General features: G+C 45.7%; 1 protein-coding gene across 2 annotated transcripts in view; it reads right to left on the bottom strand.

Moving 5' to 3' along the window:
• Positions 1-15,966, bottom strand: part of LOC138265536 (arylacetamide deacetylase-like) — a 204,994-nt gene that overhangs the window by 123,320 nt on the left and 65,708 nt on the right. The window contains exon 1 of one of the 2 annotated variants that reach the window (XM_069213343.1): positions 9,849-9,958. The exons of the other annotated variant lie outside the window; for it this stretch is intronic. Coding sequence (XP_069069444.1) covers positions 9,849-9,926 — 78 coding nt within the window. The 5' untranslated portion in view covers positions 9,927-9,958. Of the gene's footprint in view, positions 1-9,848; positions 9,959-15,966 lie in introns of those variants that run through there. 2 annotated transcript variants of the gene reach the window in all.

Below are 15,966 nucleotides of genomic sequence, written 5' to 3'. Positions count from 1 at the left end.
TTACATTCTTTTCATATGCAGATAATACCCACATTGTGATTTCCCTATCATCCAAGGATAACCACAATGCAGAAGCCCTTTACATCTGTCTTGTCCAATTTTCAAGGTGGTTGAATTCCAACTCACTGAAACCTAATGGGAAAAAGATGGAGGTTCCACTGGTGTGTAATCACCCCCACCCATAGGGCCCTCATCTGTGGCTGTCATCCATAGGCACCACTCCCTCCCCAGTACATTTGGTAAAATATCTGGGGGTATAGCTCGATGAAAAGCTGTCTATGAGTCACTAGATCAACAAAGTAGCTGCTACTTGTTTTGGCATATTTAAATGGCTGAGGAAAAGTCTAGTATGCCTCCTGGTCCTAGCCCAAAGAACTGTAGTCCAGGCCCTGGTGGTCTCCAGACTGAACTATGGCAGTGTTCTGTATGTGGGTTCCTACAGTTAAGAAATACTGTCAAGGTTGCGGGGTGTTTGCGTATCTGGGGCCTAAGCTTTAGAACGTCTTGACACAGTCACTGAGAGCCTGTAAATCGCTGACAGCCTTTTGTAAACTGCTTAAAACTTGGATCTTTCCACCTCTTTTTCAATAACAGTTAACTATTTGTTCAAGTGGTAATGCTTGGCTAACTCAGTGAGGAGGCTAGCGCTGGTAAACCTTTATTAGATACTTATGCTCTTTACAAATCACGTATAATTATAATAATGAGCACAAGAAGCATAGGAGTGAGTTGTGTACATAGGGTAATGGTGCATTACATATAGCAGATGGGAAAGGGGCCAGCAGTGGCGCCTGCCACATATATTGAGTGATGAGGCGGCATTAACATAGTAATAACAAAAAAAACCTTAATTTCTTTACTTTCCACAACATCCTCTTTGCTCCGGAGTCTTCTGTATTCGAAGCTCTGGACCCAGGAAACTGCATTACCCAGTCCTGGCACTGCTCTCATGCTGTTAAACAGCATATCAAAAGCACCAGAATTGGAGGGAGCGGCCTCTCTCAGAGCTCTTAAGAGCACTGGATGCCTGTGCTTTCTCTAACCCAGCTGTCTTTAGACCTAAGCACCAGTTCTCCTCCCCTTCTGAAACAAAGGGGTTCAGGCTGTCCAAGGTGCATCATTTTGGGTGCCCCAAACAGCCATCCTGCCTGAAATTTCATCTGAGCTGGGAGGCAGGCACTGCTGGGGGCACCCATTCAGAATTCTGGAACTGGTGTGCCCAGTGTCAGGGAGCTGCAGGGTCATTGAAGATATGTAACCTGTTGTTGTGCACCACTCAGAGCTGGAGAGGGAAGAGGAGGGAGGAGGTGAGGTTCATGTCTTGCAGCATGCATTTTACTGCTGCATAAGATGCGGATTGGCACTGGCCGGCAATGGTATAGTCCGGGAAAAACATCATATATTAAGATTGTTGATGTCTAAAAGTGACTGTTTGCAAGCTTTTGTTAATATTGCATCCTGGTCTCTGTAGTGAAGAATCCAAGCTATCAGCAGTTAGGGCGCAGACCTCAGATAAGTCTGTACGCATGTATTCTATGTGCATGTTCTATGGAGAAAAAAGGGGAGAATGTGTCCGGTGGCATAAAGATTTTATTTCATGTTTCCAGGAAGGAGACTACATATTGTACCTCCGCTTCCTCTGACAATCCTAATTCGGGGATATAATTTCTTCAGGATGACCTCTCCCCACCCTCCCACACTCTTTAAAGTTGTCTACTCCGTCATGTATGTCTGTGACCAATCGCTGCACGTCCACAGACTCTAGTTGCGGTGCCAAGAGCGTCTTCTCTGTGTGCATGACTCTATCTGAGAGCTTCATATGGATGTCACAAAGCAGGCTGAGATCCACTTCAACAGCATAAATTTTATGCTCGAGTGACATCCCTGAATGTTCAGTGGTGGCCAGGATGAAATCTAGTTTTTCTGAGGTGTCCACCTGAGTGAGGTCTGTTGCTGTGGACCTGCTCGATGTCTTTGGCATCTGCAACACCGTTGCGGGTCTGAGCTTTCCCATTGTGGCCGGGGGTGATGAGAGTGTCATGGATGGGCCTGCTTACAAGCAGATATCAGTTTTGCCTGTAGCACGGGTAGTATGAACATGCAAAAAATGCTCTTGGCCTATTGTTATGAGGAAGAGACACAAGTCTTGATGGCTGATGTTACAGGGGGCAGGTTGCAGCAGTCGGAGGCTTCTGGGGTCCTCTCAAGGTGGCAGTGTAAAGTGAGTGTGTAGTGCTGCAGGGGAGGGTCAGGCCCAAAGAAGATGAATGAAGGAATGAATAAATGAAGGGAGGATGCAACCCCTCTCCTCATCAGGGCAGTAGTACACTCTGTGGGTAGGCCAACTCTACAGCTGCTTCACCATTACGTCCATGGGGGGTCACACTCTAGCTAGATGTGTAAAGGAGGTGAAGGAGGACCATCCCTGGCAGTGGAGCATCAAGCAAGGGAAGCATCCAGTGAAAATTGTACCATAGAGATGGTAGGTGTACAATTTCCCCATGGGTTCTGGCCATGAAGACTGCCTCCACAGAGGGGCCTGCATAGGCAGTGCAGGCCATGGCCACCTTCCAATGCTGGGCAGCTCTTGTCCTCAAGGCCTTAAGAATTTCAGCTGTGCTTGCAATTATAATCAGCCCGTAGGGCTGTACGCTCTCAGCCTGCCCTACAGTGAATGCGGTCAAGGTGCAGTTTGGGTCCACACTTCAGTGCATGGTGGTGACTCTGCCAGTGTGCAGATTAGGGAGGCACCTCGGTCTATTCAATGGGGGACCATTTTTAGCACAGGGTCCATCTTTGTCTGCAACAGTGGTTCAGTACAGTGCCCAGTGGAGTCCAGGGTTGTGAGCAGGCCCAAAGGAGAAGGTAGCAAATGGCTGAACCTGCAGCTTGAGGCCCCTGAGCACCACAAGGCACTGCTGTGCATCTCTGCTTGTGCTCTGAGCCAGGAGTGGCTCCTCTCTGGTCACTACTGCAGTTGGGGCCCTCACCAAGTACAAGTGCCCCCTAGCAGAGCTGATACAATTTGAATAATTGCAGATAAATTAGCACAGCTGAATGCTTAGGGGGCTGCCACCGTGGCTCTTGGAGCCACACCCCCTCCTGGCTTGGCTACTTCTTTAATGACCACCTTCCCCATAGAAAATAAATATCTGATATGGCCCTGTGTACTAGAAGTGACACAGGGAGAGGACTGCCTTGCTGTAAGCTGAAGAGGAGTTTAAGAGGGCAGTGAGGTAATAAAAAAGGCAAATGAAGGGAAGAAGCAGAGGACGTCATGACCACAGTTGGGAACGCTTCTGCTCTCAAGTATCCCCAGCTAGTCCATGAGAAATCCATATCTAGCTATGACCCCTGTATTAGACATATTACAAAGTATGACTGCCTTGCTGTGCAGGTAAACAGAGCCAATGAGGTTAGGGGGATGACAGAAATGGAGTGTGTGAAGTTCCTTCTGCAATGATGGAGGTGATCCATTAATGGAGCTGCAAGTGCTCCATCTTTGGAGTAGTTATTAAAAAAGTAAGTCGGCAAACAATGCAGGAATAACTTCACACAAATCTGATTCTGTTACATATAAGAATTATTTTAGACCTGTCAGCCCTAGGGTGGTTTTCCCCAAAACGTTTTGCCTACTTGCCTTATGTTTTTGCTGATTCTTTTTGTTGGCCTTAGGACTCTGAGCACCTTACCACTGCTGTGGGGAGCGAAAGTGCATGTGCTACTTCCCTAAACATGGTTTGACTGGTACATCCACAACTGGCATATTTAATTTACTTATAAGTCCCCTGTAAAGTGGTATATCAAATATCCCACGCCTGTAAACTAAATTCCACTAATGGGCTGCAGCACTGATTGTGCCATCCACTTAAAGAACCCTTTAAACATGTCTCAGACCTGCCACTGCAGAGCCTTTGTATGCAGGCTGAATGCCACTTCTATTTGGCCTTTACAACCCTTTGCCCACTTTAAACTCCCCTTTTATTACAAATAGGTCGACCCTTAGGAAGGCCCTGGGTAGCCCATAAGGCAAGGTTCTAGGTAAATAAAAGGTAGGACATGTACTTTAAGGTTTTAATATCCTGGTAGTAAGAAACTCCCAAAGTAATTTTTCACTACTGTGAGATCTACCCCTTTCATAGGTTAACATTGAGAAAACCTTTTTAAACTTTTAAGCTGTAATTCCTGATTGAGAAGGAGTAGCTATCTCATGTTTCATATTATTGGGGTGGTAATTCCAACTCCTCTTTACTTGAAAAGTCGGTTTTAACATTACTATTTTAGAAATGCTATTTTCAGAAAGTGGGCATTTCTCTGCTCTTAGAGCTCTGTTTGCCAGCAGCCTTTCTCATATACACATTTGGGGTGAGTGACAGCTACACTTTGTGTATTCCCTGGAGACAGCCACAAGCGCAGGAAGAGTAGATGAAACTGAGCCCTTATCTGTATTCTGATGGCTTTTCCTGGGCAGAAAGGGAGGGAGGGGTTGACACCTACACCTGCATAGGCTGTGCCTGTCTCCACACAAAGGGCTGATCACCCCCCACTGGTAGTCTGGTGCTAGGAAGAAAGGTGCTCTGTGCCCTTCAAATACCCTTCTTTGAAGGCACCCCCACTTCAGAGATACAACAGGGTATAAGTACTGGATCTCACACCCCAGCAAATTAGGCACTTCTGAGCCTACAACTGGACTCTGTCAGACAAACTGCTGTGATAGATCAAACACTGTTACTCTGCTGCACTCCTGACCTGGAAGGACTGTTTTTCTGCTGTACTGTCCTGCTGCTCTCTGATCCTGCTGAGGGAGAGTTAGACTCTGCCTTGCAACCCAAAGTGATCTCCAAAGACGTTTGGCTTGCCCCCAGTTGATAACGACTTTGGGATGTCAAAGTCTTTACCCCTGCTACTGTGCCTGGCTCACTGAAAGTGGACTCAGATACTTGCACCAGTGAAATTGACACATCTCCTGGCTACTGGAAGCAGCAACCAACACACAACCCTGTTGTGGGAGTAAAACCGGCCCATCACACTTGTTGCACAAGCAGTGCCTAAGGAACCGCTCATTGACAGACACCCCCCCCACCTTTTGGAAGTGGAACAAGGCACATCGGCATCAATACAGCACTGAAACCACTGCATCCCTTCCATCGCTGAAGGACAATTGATGCATCCTTTCAACAGCATGGAGAAACTTGGCGCTTTGTTCCAGAATCAACACACCATTGTTTCAACGCTTGTCTAAGGAAACCAAAACATCATCATCAACGCTTGTGAAAAATCAGTGTGGGAGTGACATTGACACATCTACTGACTCATATTGTGATTGTGATCAGGATCAAAATACTCTGTTCCCTGGGCCTGCGTGGCTTTTTTACCCAGCCCACTCTCCAATATGGCCATTTTCAACTGTTGACTTTGACCCAGTCCAGCCCGAACTTAAATAACCTCTAAAGCACTATGAGCCTCATTACGACCCTAGTGGCCGGCCGTAAGCTGGTGGTAACACTGCCAGCAGGCTGGTGGTGTACTGTCAGTGGATTATGACTGTGGCGCATAAGCCACGACCATACCGCTGCACCCTCCAACATACCGCCAGGCTTCCGCCTGGTGGTCAAAATCCCCAGGGCAGCGGTGCTATGAGTCCCCAACCGCCAGCCTGTCCATGGTGGTAAACAACGCCATGGAAAGGCTGGCGGTAAGGGTGACTCGGAGTGCCCCTGGGGGCCCCTGCACTGCCCATGCACTTGGCATGAGCAGTGCAGGGGCCCCCAGGCACAGCCCCATCACGCGTGTCACTGCCTGAATTTCAGGCAGTGAAATGTGTGACGGGTTTTGCTGCACCCGTTGCACATCAACATTGCCGCCGGCTCTATTATGAGCTGGCTGCAATGTTGATGTGACCTTTCCGCTGGGCTAGCAGACGGAAACACTGTTTCCGTCTGCTGGCCCAGTGGAAAAGTCATAATAGCGAGCCACCAATACCGCCAGCACTGGCGGTATAGTGCAGCTCGCGGCTTTTCTGTAAGACCGCCAAAGTTGTAATGAGGGCCAGTATGCTTCTGAGCGTTAGAACTCGTTTTATTCTTTAAAAATTAAAAACTTGACTTATACTCATTGGATTTTTGACTTTTTGATCTTAAATTATTTATGAAATCCTAAGTTATGTTTTTTTACCTGGTGTGGAATATTTTTCTGGTGTTTTTCATTGTTTTACTGCCTGTGTGTGTGTTGCACAAATACTTAACACATTGCCTCTTTAGATAAGCCTGACTGCTCTGTGCCATGCTACCAGAGGGTGAGAGTAGGTTATCTTTCAGTGAATAACTGACTTATCCTTACAAGAGTGGTTGTCCCTATGTGGACTGGGTACATACCCCTGCCAACTAGAAACCCAATTTCTAACAAATCACAAAAAAGAGTGTTACAAAAGCATGCAGACTTGCAGACGCAGTACAACCTTGCTTACGAGTGGATGACTGTAAGTTATAAAAGCAAAGTCAGAAATGAATAGAGTAAAATCTACATTTTGTCATGGAGATAAAGCAGTCATTAGATTCACTGTCAGGACGTAGAATTTAATGATACTTGCAGTTTTCTGAAGCTCAAAAGGTCAAAGATATAGATATATTTGATGTTTACAGGGACAAGTACTGACTGTACTCAAGCAATGGAGGTCCATAGATTTATGTTGTATGTGGAATGTTGTATGGAGAATACTATCTTGATATACTCTGTTAAAAATGAACATTGTTCTGTGCCAAGCGTACATTAATAGATTTTTTTTTTCAAGGACATGATATGTACCGATAACTGTGTGGCACATCTAACTTTTTTTCAAGATTGCAAACATGGATATCAGATTTGTCTATGTCTAAGTGAAAAGCCGAACAACAAATATTGTTTTTGAAGGTGGTAGCTGTAAGATCAAAACAAGTACAATCTTCTAGTATGGCTCCCTAGGTTGAAATATTTTTGAACACTGATGTGAGTACTAACATTGATCAAATCAGCAATATGTTCAATCAAAGACTCCCTCACAGGCCACAGCAGAAGTTACATCTATAATATCATAAACAGCTGTGTTCCTGGCTAGACTGGGTGCATTGGTAGGAGTCTGGAAAAGTACAGAATCAGTTAAACCTTACTTGCAGGGGCCCTGACTGGAGTAAAGAACTATAAAACATCAAAAGAAACTAGTGGACCTGGAAAATGGCAGTCGGAGAGGTAATGTTGGACTTCTGGGAGTGTTTGAAGATGCATATCAGTTGGATTCACTGTTCTTCTTATCGTAGTTACTCCCAGATAGCTGCAACGTGAATGTGAAAATGTGAATTTACATACAATTAGATCATGTTGAACCCACAAGAAAGCTTTCTATGACACTAGCAGGCATGTCAAGTTGGTGCTTTTGTAACCAAGAATTCCAAAAATCACTAAATGTGCACATTTTTACCAGAAAACATACATAAACCACAGGAAATTCCTAGCATTTGGCATGAAGCTCAAGACATTGGAAAGAAGATATGGCTCACTAAAACCACTAACGCTGCTGATTACTCTAGACAAGGAAAGCAAAGAATATTATAAAAACAGAACCCTAGAGAAAGTCATGGAAATTCTTGAAGTCTCATCAATGGAGACTTCACGTTTGAGTTGGCAAAGTGGGATGGACTTAACAATGCCCACTGACCTCAACACAACCAAAGAATCAGAAGAAGAACCCTAGGGCCTCAGACAGACGGTCCCCAAAAAACTGCCATGTTTATGGTCTTACAGACTGCCCTATTACGAGTGAAACATGCAGTACCACCGACCCCATGCAAAATAGGCAGGCCAGCAGCAGTGCGGAGGCCTGTAAATAGATGGTCTGACCTCCAGCGCCAACAGCATCGCGTCCAACCACTGACCATATTACAAGCCCAAAGTCGCAGTGGTGGACACACATGGTGGTCAGCCAATGGCGGTCTGAACGACAGCAGTTTGTGATCACCAAAGTGATATACAACAGCACATTGGATGGATTTGAAAACGACACAGCTGACACACATTGCCCCACTGGACCCACATGAAAAGGACAATATAATACACACCCCTACAAACACCAAAATCCTCTGCATTACCAAAGCAACACACTGAAGCCAGAGAAAATTATTTACTACAGCAGCACAGCTACTAGGCACCACTTTTTTCTCACATCTCTTTTCGCACTCAGCACACACTTTTGTTCAGTTAGTCCCTTTTGCACTTCCCCTCTTTTTTTTTCTTTTCCACCATGTCACATTCTAAAAATCCACATTTTCCTGAAGATAAGTTGAGAGTCATGGTTGAAATCATAAGAGCAGAGCCACAATTGGTTGGAGCCCAAGTCCAGCACACTCCTCTCATTAGAAAAATGGAAATCGGGGACAGGATAGTCAACATCGTCAATGCTGTAGGCACTGCCCTGCACACAAAGGAGACATAAGAAAGAGGTGGAACAACCTCAGGGGCAAAGCGCGTTCCCTGGTCTCCAGACACCAGCTGCCAGCCAAGAAGACTGGTGGTGTCCCTCCCAGTGCCCCATTAATACCCTTTCCTTGGGAGGAGAAGGTCTTGGCCATCCTGCATCCTGAGGGTTTGACAGGAATACAGAGGGAATAGAGTCATAACAATAAAAATGTCACCAAAATTCAGTCATGCATACTCACTGCTCACCTTTTGCCACCTTTACTGTAATTCCACTCACCAGCCCAGGGTTCACTTGTCCAAAGACACCTCTATGGCAACTCCCAATCAAAGTGTACTCACCCGGGGGACTAACAATAGCCATGTGTGTGTAGTACAGGGAATTACATGACTACAACTCCCAGGAGGCAGTGTTACTGTTACTCAAACCACCAGCCCAGTATTTTATTCTCCAAATATCCTTGTTTGACAACTTCCAATCGAAGTGTACTCATCTGGAAGGATACGATTTGTTAAGTGTGTGTAGTACAGGGACTGACATGACTACAACTCCCAGGAAGCACTGTTACTGTTACTCAAACCACCAGCCCAGTGTTTCCTTCTTTAAATACCCTTGTTTGGCAACTTACAATTGAAATGTACATACCTGGGAGGATAACATTTGTCAAGTGTGTGTAGTACAAGGACTGTCATGACTACAACTCCCAGGAAGCACTGTTACTGTTACTCACACCACCAGCCCGAGGCGTCCCTCTCCAAATACCCTTGTTTGACAATTCTGAATTGAAGTGTACTCACCTGGGAGGATAGCATTTGTCAAGTGTGTGTAGTACGGGGACAGACATGACTACAACTCCCAGAATGCACTGTTAATGTTACTCAAACCACCAGCCCAGTAGTTCCTTCTCCAAATACCCTTGTTTTACAACTCCCAATTGAAGTGTACGCACGTTGGGGGATACCATGGGCTCACTGTTGGGAAGTAGAGGGAGTGCTATGACTGAAAAGCCCAATAGCCCCTCTTTCTCTAAACTTGAATACCAGTCCAGTGTTCTCTTGCCCAAATACACCTGTTAGTGACTCTCAAATTAAGTTTACTCACTTGGAAGTATACCATTTGTCAAGTGTGAGTAGTAGAGAGAGTGACATTGCTGCAAATCCCAATGGGCACTGGTTCTGTAACGCTAAACACCAGCACAGTGTGTACTTGCCGTATACACTTGTTTGTCAACTCAGAACCGAAATGTACTCACCGGGGGGACAACATATGGATGGTGTATGTAGTAAAGTGACTGACATGAATTACAATCCCAGGAGGCCCTGATACTGTTACCCCAACCACAAGCTCATTATCCTCCTCTCAAAATACCTGGTTTGGTAACTAATAAATTACGTATACTCACCAGGGGGAACAACATTTGTATAGTGGGTGTAGTAGAGAGAGTGACAGGACTGGAAATCCCAGGAGGCACTGTTTCCATAACTCCAAGCACCAGCACAGTGTTCCCTTGTTGAAAGACACCTGTTTATCAAATCAGAAATGAAGTTTACTCACCTGGGAGGATACTATTTGTCAAGTGTGAGGAGTAGAGGGAATAACATGACTGCAATTCACAGGAGACACTGTTTCTCAAATCAGAGAATAACATTTGTAAAGTGTGTGTAGTAGAGGGACTGACATGACCGCTAAGGCCAGGAGGCTTTGTATCTCTCACTCAGACACAAGCCCACGGTCCATATACCCATATAGGCATGTCTGTGAAATCCCAATTGAAATGCACTCACCTGGGATGATACCATATGAGAAATGGTGGGAAATAGAGGGAGTGCCCGGAATCCAAATCCCATTTGGCCCTGTTTCCCTAAATCCAACAACAAAACCAGTTTCACTTGCCCAAATCCATCCAGAATAGAACTCCTAAATGAACTCCAAACACCTGGGAGGATGAAAATTGTCAAGGGTGCGCAGTAGAAACAGTAACATGACTGTGACTCCCAGGAGGCACTGTTTACCCAACTCAAAACAACACACCAGTGGTCTGCCTGCATCACATTCGACTAGATCTCAAATGGGACAAAAACCTGACTTTCCTAGCCACTGTTTAGCCTACACTTGTGGCAAGGTGACATTCTCAGGCCATCACCCCAAGGTACAATGTTTTGCACATCTCAGGAACTGTTTCAGGCAAGGAGATCCGGCATGCTCCAGAAGTGTCAAATCAGTACAACCACTACCATGTGCACCTGTCACAATAGGATTACCTGCAAATCAACTATGTACAAGGTCTTTACAAAATGTCACTGTAAACGTTTGGAGGTGGATGTCACAATACAACGAGTGACATTGTATGTTTCACATCAACAGGTCGAGCTGCCTCAGACCACACAGAGCCCACAGAAGAGATTGTCACTACCCCCATGGATGATCCGCCCATTGATAAAGATAGTACTGGACATCTGGAAATGGAAGTTGGTTCTGGCCCATCTGGACAAACTTGTCAGACACCAACAGTGAGTCTCACTGTGGCCACTACACCACCTCCCAGCCACATCACAGTCAACCATGGGCCCCCAACCTGTGCCCCTAGTGCACTGTCAAACATGTTGTACCCCCCAGTGCAATGATGAAACACATCTGCAGCTACATACAGGTCATACAAGAGAGTGTTTAGCCAATGTGAAGAGTGAATGTCTTGCTCACAATTGATGACTACAGATTGCATGCCCACATGATGGCACACATGATGCAATTGGCCCAACACAGCATACTAAACAAGTAAAATGTTGCACTTTAGACCTTCCACCCAAACACTATTCAAGCTGCCTTGGCGTAGGTCTCATACACCTCATATCTGTGACCTACATATCCTGGAACAATCCATGTCCACTTCATATGTCAGAACAGCCTAAGATATCTGCCAATGTCACAACTCTGAAATGCTCACATGAAGATGTCATGGTGAAGGCAACTATACAAAGACAAAACAAGGAGCATGGGCTTGAAAGCATACCCATTAAACAAATCACATAGCAGACATAATGGAAGGAAATTATATTGCAATGAGACTGACACAAACAAAGCAGCTTAATCAAGGTGGGGATATGGCAAAGGTTAACTCTACAAGCACACTTTGGCTGAATATTGCAGAGTATCAGCTCCCTATTTATTGCCAAAACACAACTCCAAACATTCTCACATCTACAGTTCTTCGTACAGTCACAGTCAATACATTACATGACATATTTTCACTCATGAAAAGCAGCTATTGATGAGATAGTCCCTCAAGTCAGCTCCTTCATCTTCACCACTGTCATCCTCACTTGGCATTTACTGGGTCGCACCCGGTGGCACTGCATGCTCCTCCTCCTCTGGGATATATGGGATATTCCTCTGTGATGTCGTGGAGCATGCAGCAGGCCACAGTGATCTGACACACTTATCTGGATGAGTAGAGGAGGACTCCAACAGTCCGGTCTAGAAACTGAAATCTGGCCTTCAGGAGCCCAAAATCCCACTCCACTAGCCATCTTGTTCTTCCCCTGGTGTAGTTGGATTCCTTATTGGTGTCAACAAGGAAGGACAGTTTAGATATGCAGAGTCTTCTGTTAAGTAATGCGACATATGTGCAACAATGAGTCACTCACTTACTGATTGTAGCACCAGACATTGCACACACTCCCACACAGGACAGCTGTGACTTACCAACCAGCATGGCCCTCTCTGGGTACAGGCTTGACATCAGCTGGGGTATGATGCTGTTCTGCATTAAGAAGAAATCATGGGCTAAACCCAGATAATGGGCACAGACCTGTGAAATGTAGAGATCCATCAGACAACTTGCACGTAGATGGAATAGAAGTTCTTTCTGTTGCGATATACTTGTTCATTAGCCTGCGGTGGTACCAAGCCAATATGTGTGCCATCAATGGCCCCCACCACATGTGGGATACGTGCAAAACCATGAAAGTCAGCCTTCACATGGGGTGAATCGTGAGGTCGGGGAAACTGGCTGTAGCTGTCCAGGTGTTTCAACATTGCTGAGAGGACATCCTTCAACACCAGACTGAGCATAGGTTAGGACATGCAAGCTGATATGGACAATGTATGTTGGAAGGACTCTGTGGCTAGGAAGTGCAATACTGACATGACTTGTATAATGGGTGGTATTCTGATTGGATAACTAATAGCTGGAATCAGATCGGGCTCCAACTGATGACATAAGTCCACTATTGTTTGCCTAGTCAGATGGTGTGGATGGTAGACAGGAGGTTGTCGCATCCTCCCTAGCGCTGGGTACCTATGTATGACAAGACATGATTTCTAATATTAGTTAGTGTGTCCCAGCAACATGCATGATGCATGACAATTATATCATGTGACAAGGCATTTCTGGATGGATAGACAAGGCAACAAGTACACATCACAGCTGCAAACAATTAAATGTTCACATGTGGCCACCATAGATCTCTGCGCATTTCACAACATGTATGTGGACCAAATGCACAGATGTGCAACACAATTGCCCCTCAAAATGTAACTGGATATCCCTACCGCCAAAATAATCATCGGCGGGGGTGGGCTGTGCCCCACACTTACATGGCATCTGTGCCCTGCTATATTGTACAATGGTGTTTGAGGAGTACATCCTATATGACAAAACAGCATAAGCATATTTGTGAGGTCAAAAATACATTTACGGGGATGTAACACAGTTTTACAGCTCAATACAGCATTTCAGGCAACCAAAACAGTGGATGCATTAGGAACTGCCTGCAACCTCCGGCGGAAGTGAACAATACAGTAGGCAGTTGCAACTGCGGTGGACTCAGCCGTAGGCCAATGTTGTTACCAGTGGGAGTTGCTGCCCAATGTCTGTGCCCGCCTGCAGTGACGACCGCGTACGTGGCGAACGTGACTGCCATGTTCTGCAGATTCATTTACTTGATTCCTGACACTGCTACCAGCAAGACCTCCATGACCTGAACTGCCATGTACCATCTCTGTGAGCAATCATGCCACGTCCAGCATGTGATAGGGCCCTTATCTTCTCTCCAGAGGAGCTGGAGAGGTTAGTAGATGAGGTCTTATCCCTGTATGAACAGCTCTAAGGGTCACCAGAGGGGCAGGTAAGTACCTCATGCGCACATTTTTCTCTGTACTTCATGATCCTTTCCCGCCCCTTAGGCTAGAATGAGCCCTTGTGTGTCAGCTGGACTACTCATGTGCCTGTTGTTGCAGTCTGTGTGGCATCAATGGGAGGGGCAATATGCAGGTATTGGTGGCCAGTGCCATATGTTAAGTTGAGTTACATTGTGTTATGTGAGATTTTTGAATTCCTGGATCCTCCTTATGTTAGATGCACACAAATAGTTAAGGAGGCTTTACTGCCATCCACTGACATCTTTTACCTCATGACTGTTGTAAATAATAGACAACATGTATGTGCATGACAGCATGAGCTGAGTACGCATGTTGTATGAGTCAGTTTAGAGTAATGTGAGCTATTTGTATAGTGTCACAGAGATTGTTAAACTGTTGTTTGGAAGGCATATCATGACTCGCTCTGTCCTTCAGGTTGCCACACACACCACTTGCCAAATTACTGTTGGCTACATGATGTACTGTGCATGGACCTGCATGAAAGTGATGGAAATGGAGTGTCATGTAGGTTCTGTCAGCTCAGCCTGCACAGACCAGGGCCTGACAAATGTAATTCCCAGTATGGGCCTAGCCTAGGCTATAGGAGAGTCACTGTGGCTATGCAACTGTGGTACTGTACCCAATCCCTGTACCCCAGCAGATCCTGTCATGTGGCCAATATGAGGCTCTGGTGGCAAATCCTGCCCAGAATGCCTCATTCCTTTGACTATTTAAGGAATTGGTAGAGAGGTAAGTCGTTACTCTAAGCCATATGTGCACTTAGCATCATTTTCAATGTGTGTTTGACTCATGACAGGTCCCTTACTTCCACAGCTCGGTTGTCACCTTCCCACAGGTCACATTTGTCCTGTACAGGCATATTGCACAAATGACAGTCCCACAGTGCAGACAGTGTGTTAATTCTTGGGAGGCCATGATATGTGGCTCAGTAGCTTGGTCTCATAGCAGAAACTGTACAACACATGTATTTGGTTCTTGGATGCCATCTCTGTAGGATGGACACATATGTCCAAAGGAGTGTTCTGTGGTACAGTTAAATAGCACGGAATCCCACCCCCTGAAGTGGCATGAGTCTGCATTTGGTATTGTACCTGTCTCCACATGGACAGGAATGACACTTCATTGTACTCGTGGGTAATGTTTGAGTTTGTACTCTGGCAGTTGCCTGTAAGTACTGTATGCAGTCAATCATTCTCACAGAGTGAGAATGTCTTGGTCCATTCATGCTTAAGTTTACCCTTCAGAAGCCACATATGGGTGATCTTTTTCGTAGTGGCTCACATCAAAGTACAGGTTGCTAGAGCATGGGCTACATGATGTTAGTAAGCTTGCTTAGTCAGTGTAGGGCCTGAGCAGGGTAGTGTGTTAGTCTGGAGATGGAAAATATATGTCTGTAGTCATGTCCCTGTACATACTGGCATGTATGTGTGTACTGACAAAAAGGAAAGTCCTAGCTTGATGTAACTGACAAGTATGTTGTGAGAAAGTAGCCTCTTTCTATCCTTGTTACCCCCACTTTTGGCCTGTTTGTGAGTATATGTCAGGATATTTTCACATGTCTCACTGGGATCCTGCTAGCCAGGGCCCAGTGCTCATAGTGAAAACCCTATGTTGTCAGTATGTTTGTTATGTGTCACTGGGACCCTGCTAGCCAGGACCCCAGTGCTCATAAGTTTGTGGCCTATATGTATGTGTTCCCTGTGTGATGCCTAACTGTCTCACTGAGGCTCTGCTAACCAGAACCTCAGTGGTTATGCTCTCTCTGCTTTCCAAATTTGTCACTAACAGGCTAGTGACTAAATTTACCAATTCACATTGGCATACTGGTACACCCATACAATTCCCTAGTATATGGTACTGAGGTACCCAGCGTATTGGGGTTCTAGGAGATCCCTATGGAATGCAGCATTTCTTTGCCACCCATAGGGAGCTCTAACAATTCTTACACAGGCCTGCCAGTGCAGCCTGAGTGAAATAACGTCCACGTTATTTCACAGCCATTTACCACTGCACTTAAGTAACTTATAAGTCACCTATATGTCTAACCTTCACCTGGTGAAGGTTGGGTGCAAAGTTACTTAGTGTGTGGGCACCCTGGCACTAGCCAAGGTTCCCCCACATCGTTCAGGGCAAATTCCCCGGACTGGACTTTGTGAGTATGGGGACACCATTACACGCGTGCACTGTACATAGGTCACTACCTATGTACAGCGTCATAATGGTAACTCCGAACATGGCCATGTAACATGTCTAAGATCATGGAATGGTCACCCCAATTCCATGATCCCCCGGGTCTCTAGCACAGAACCTGGGTACTGCCAAACTGCCTTTTCAGGGTTTGCACTGCAGCTGCTGCCAAC

This window comes from Pleurodeles waltl, chromosome 11 (genome assembly GCF_031143425.1).
Source record: "Pleurodeles waltl isolate 20211129_DDA chromosome 11, aPleWal1.hap1.20221129, whole genome shotgun sequence".
Classification (NCBI taxonomy): Eukaryota; Metazoa; Chordata; class Amphibia; order Caudata; family Salamandridae; genus Pleurodeles; species Pleurodeles waltl.
This window is presented reverse-complemented; position numbering and strand designations above follow the sequence as displayed.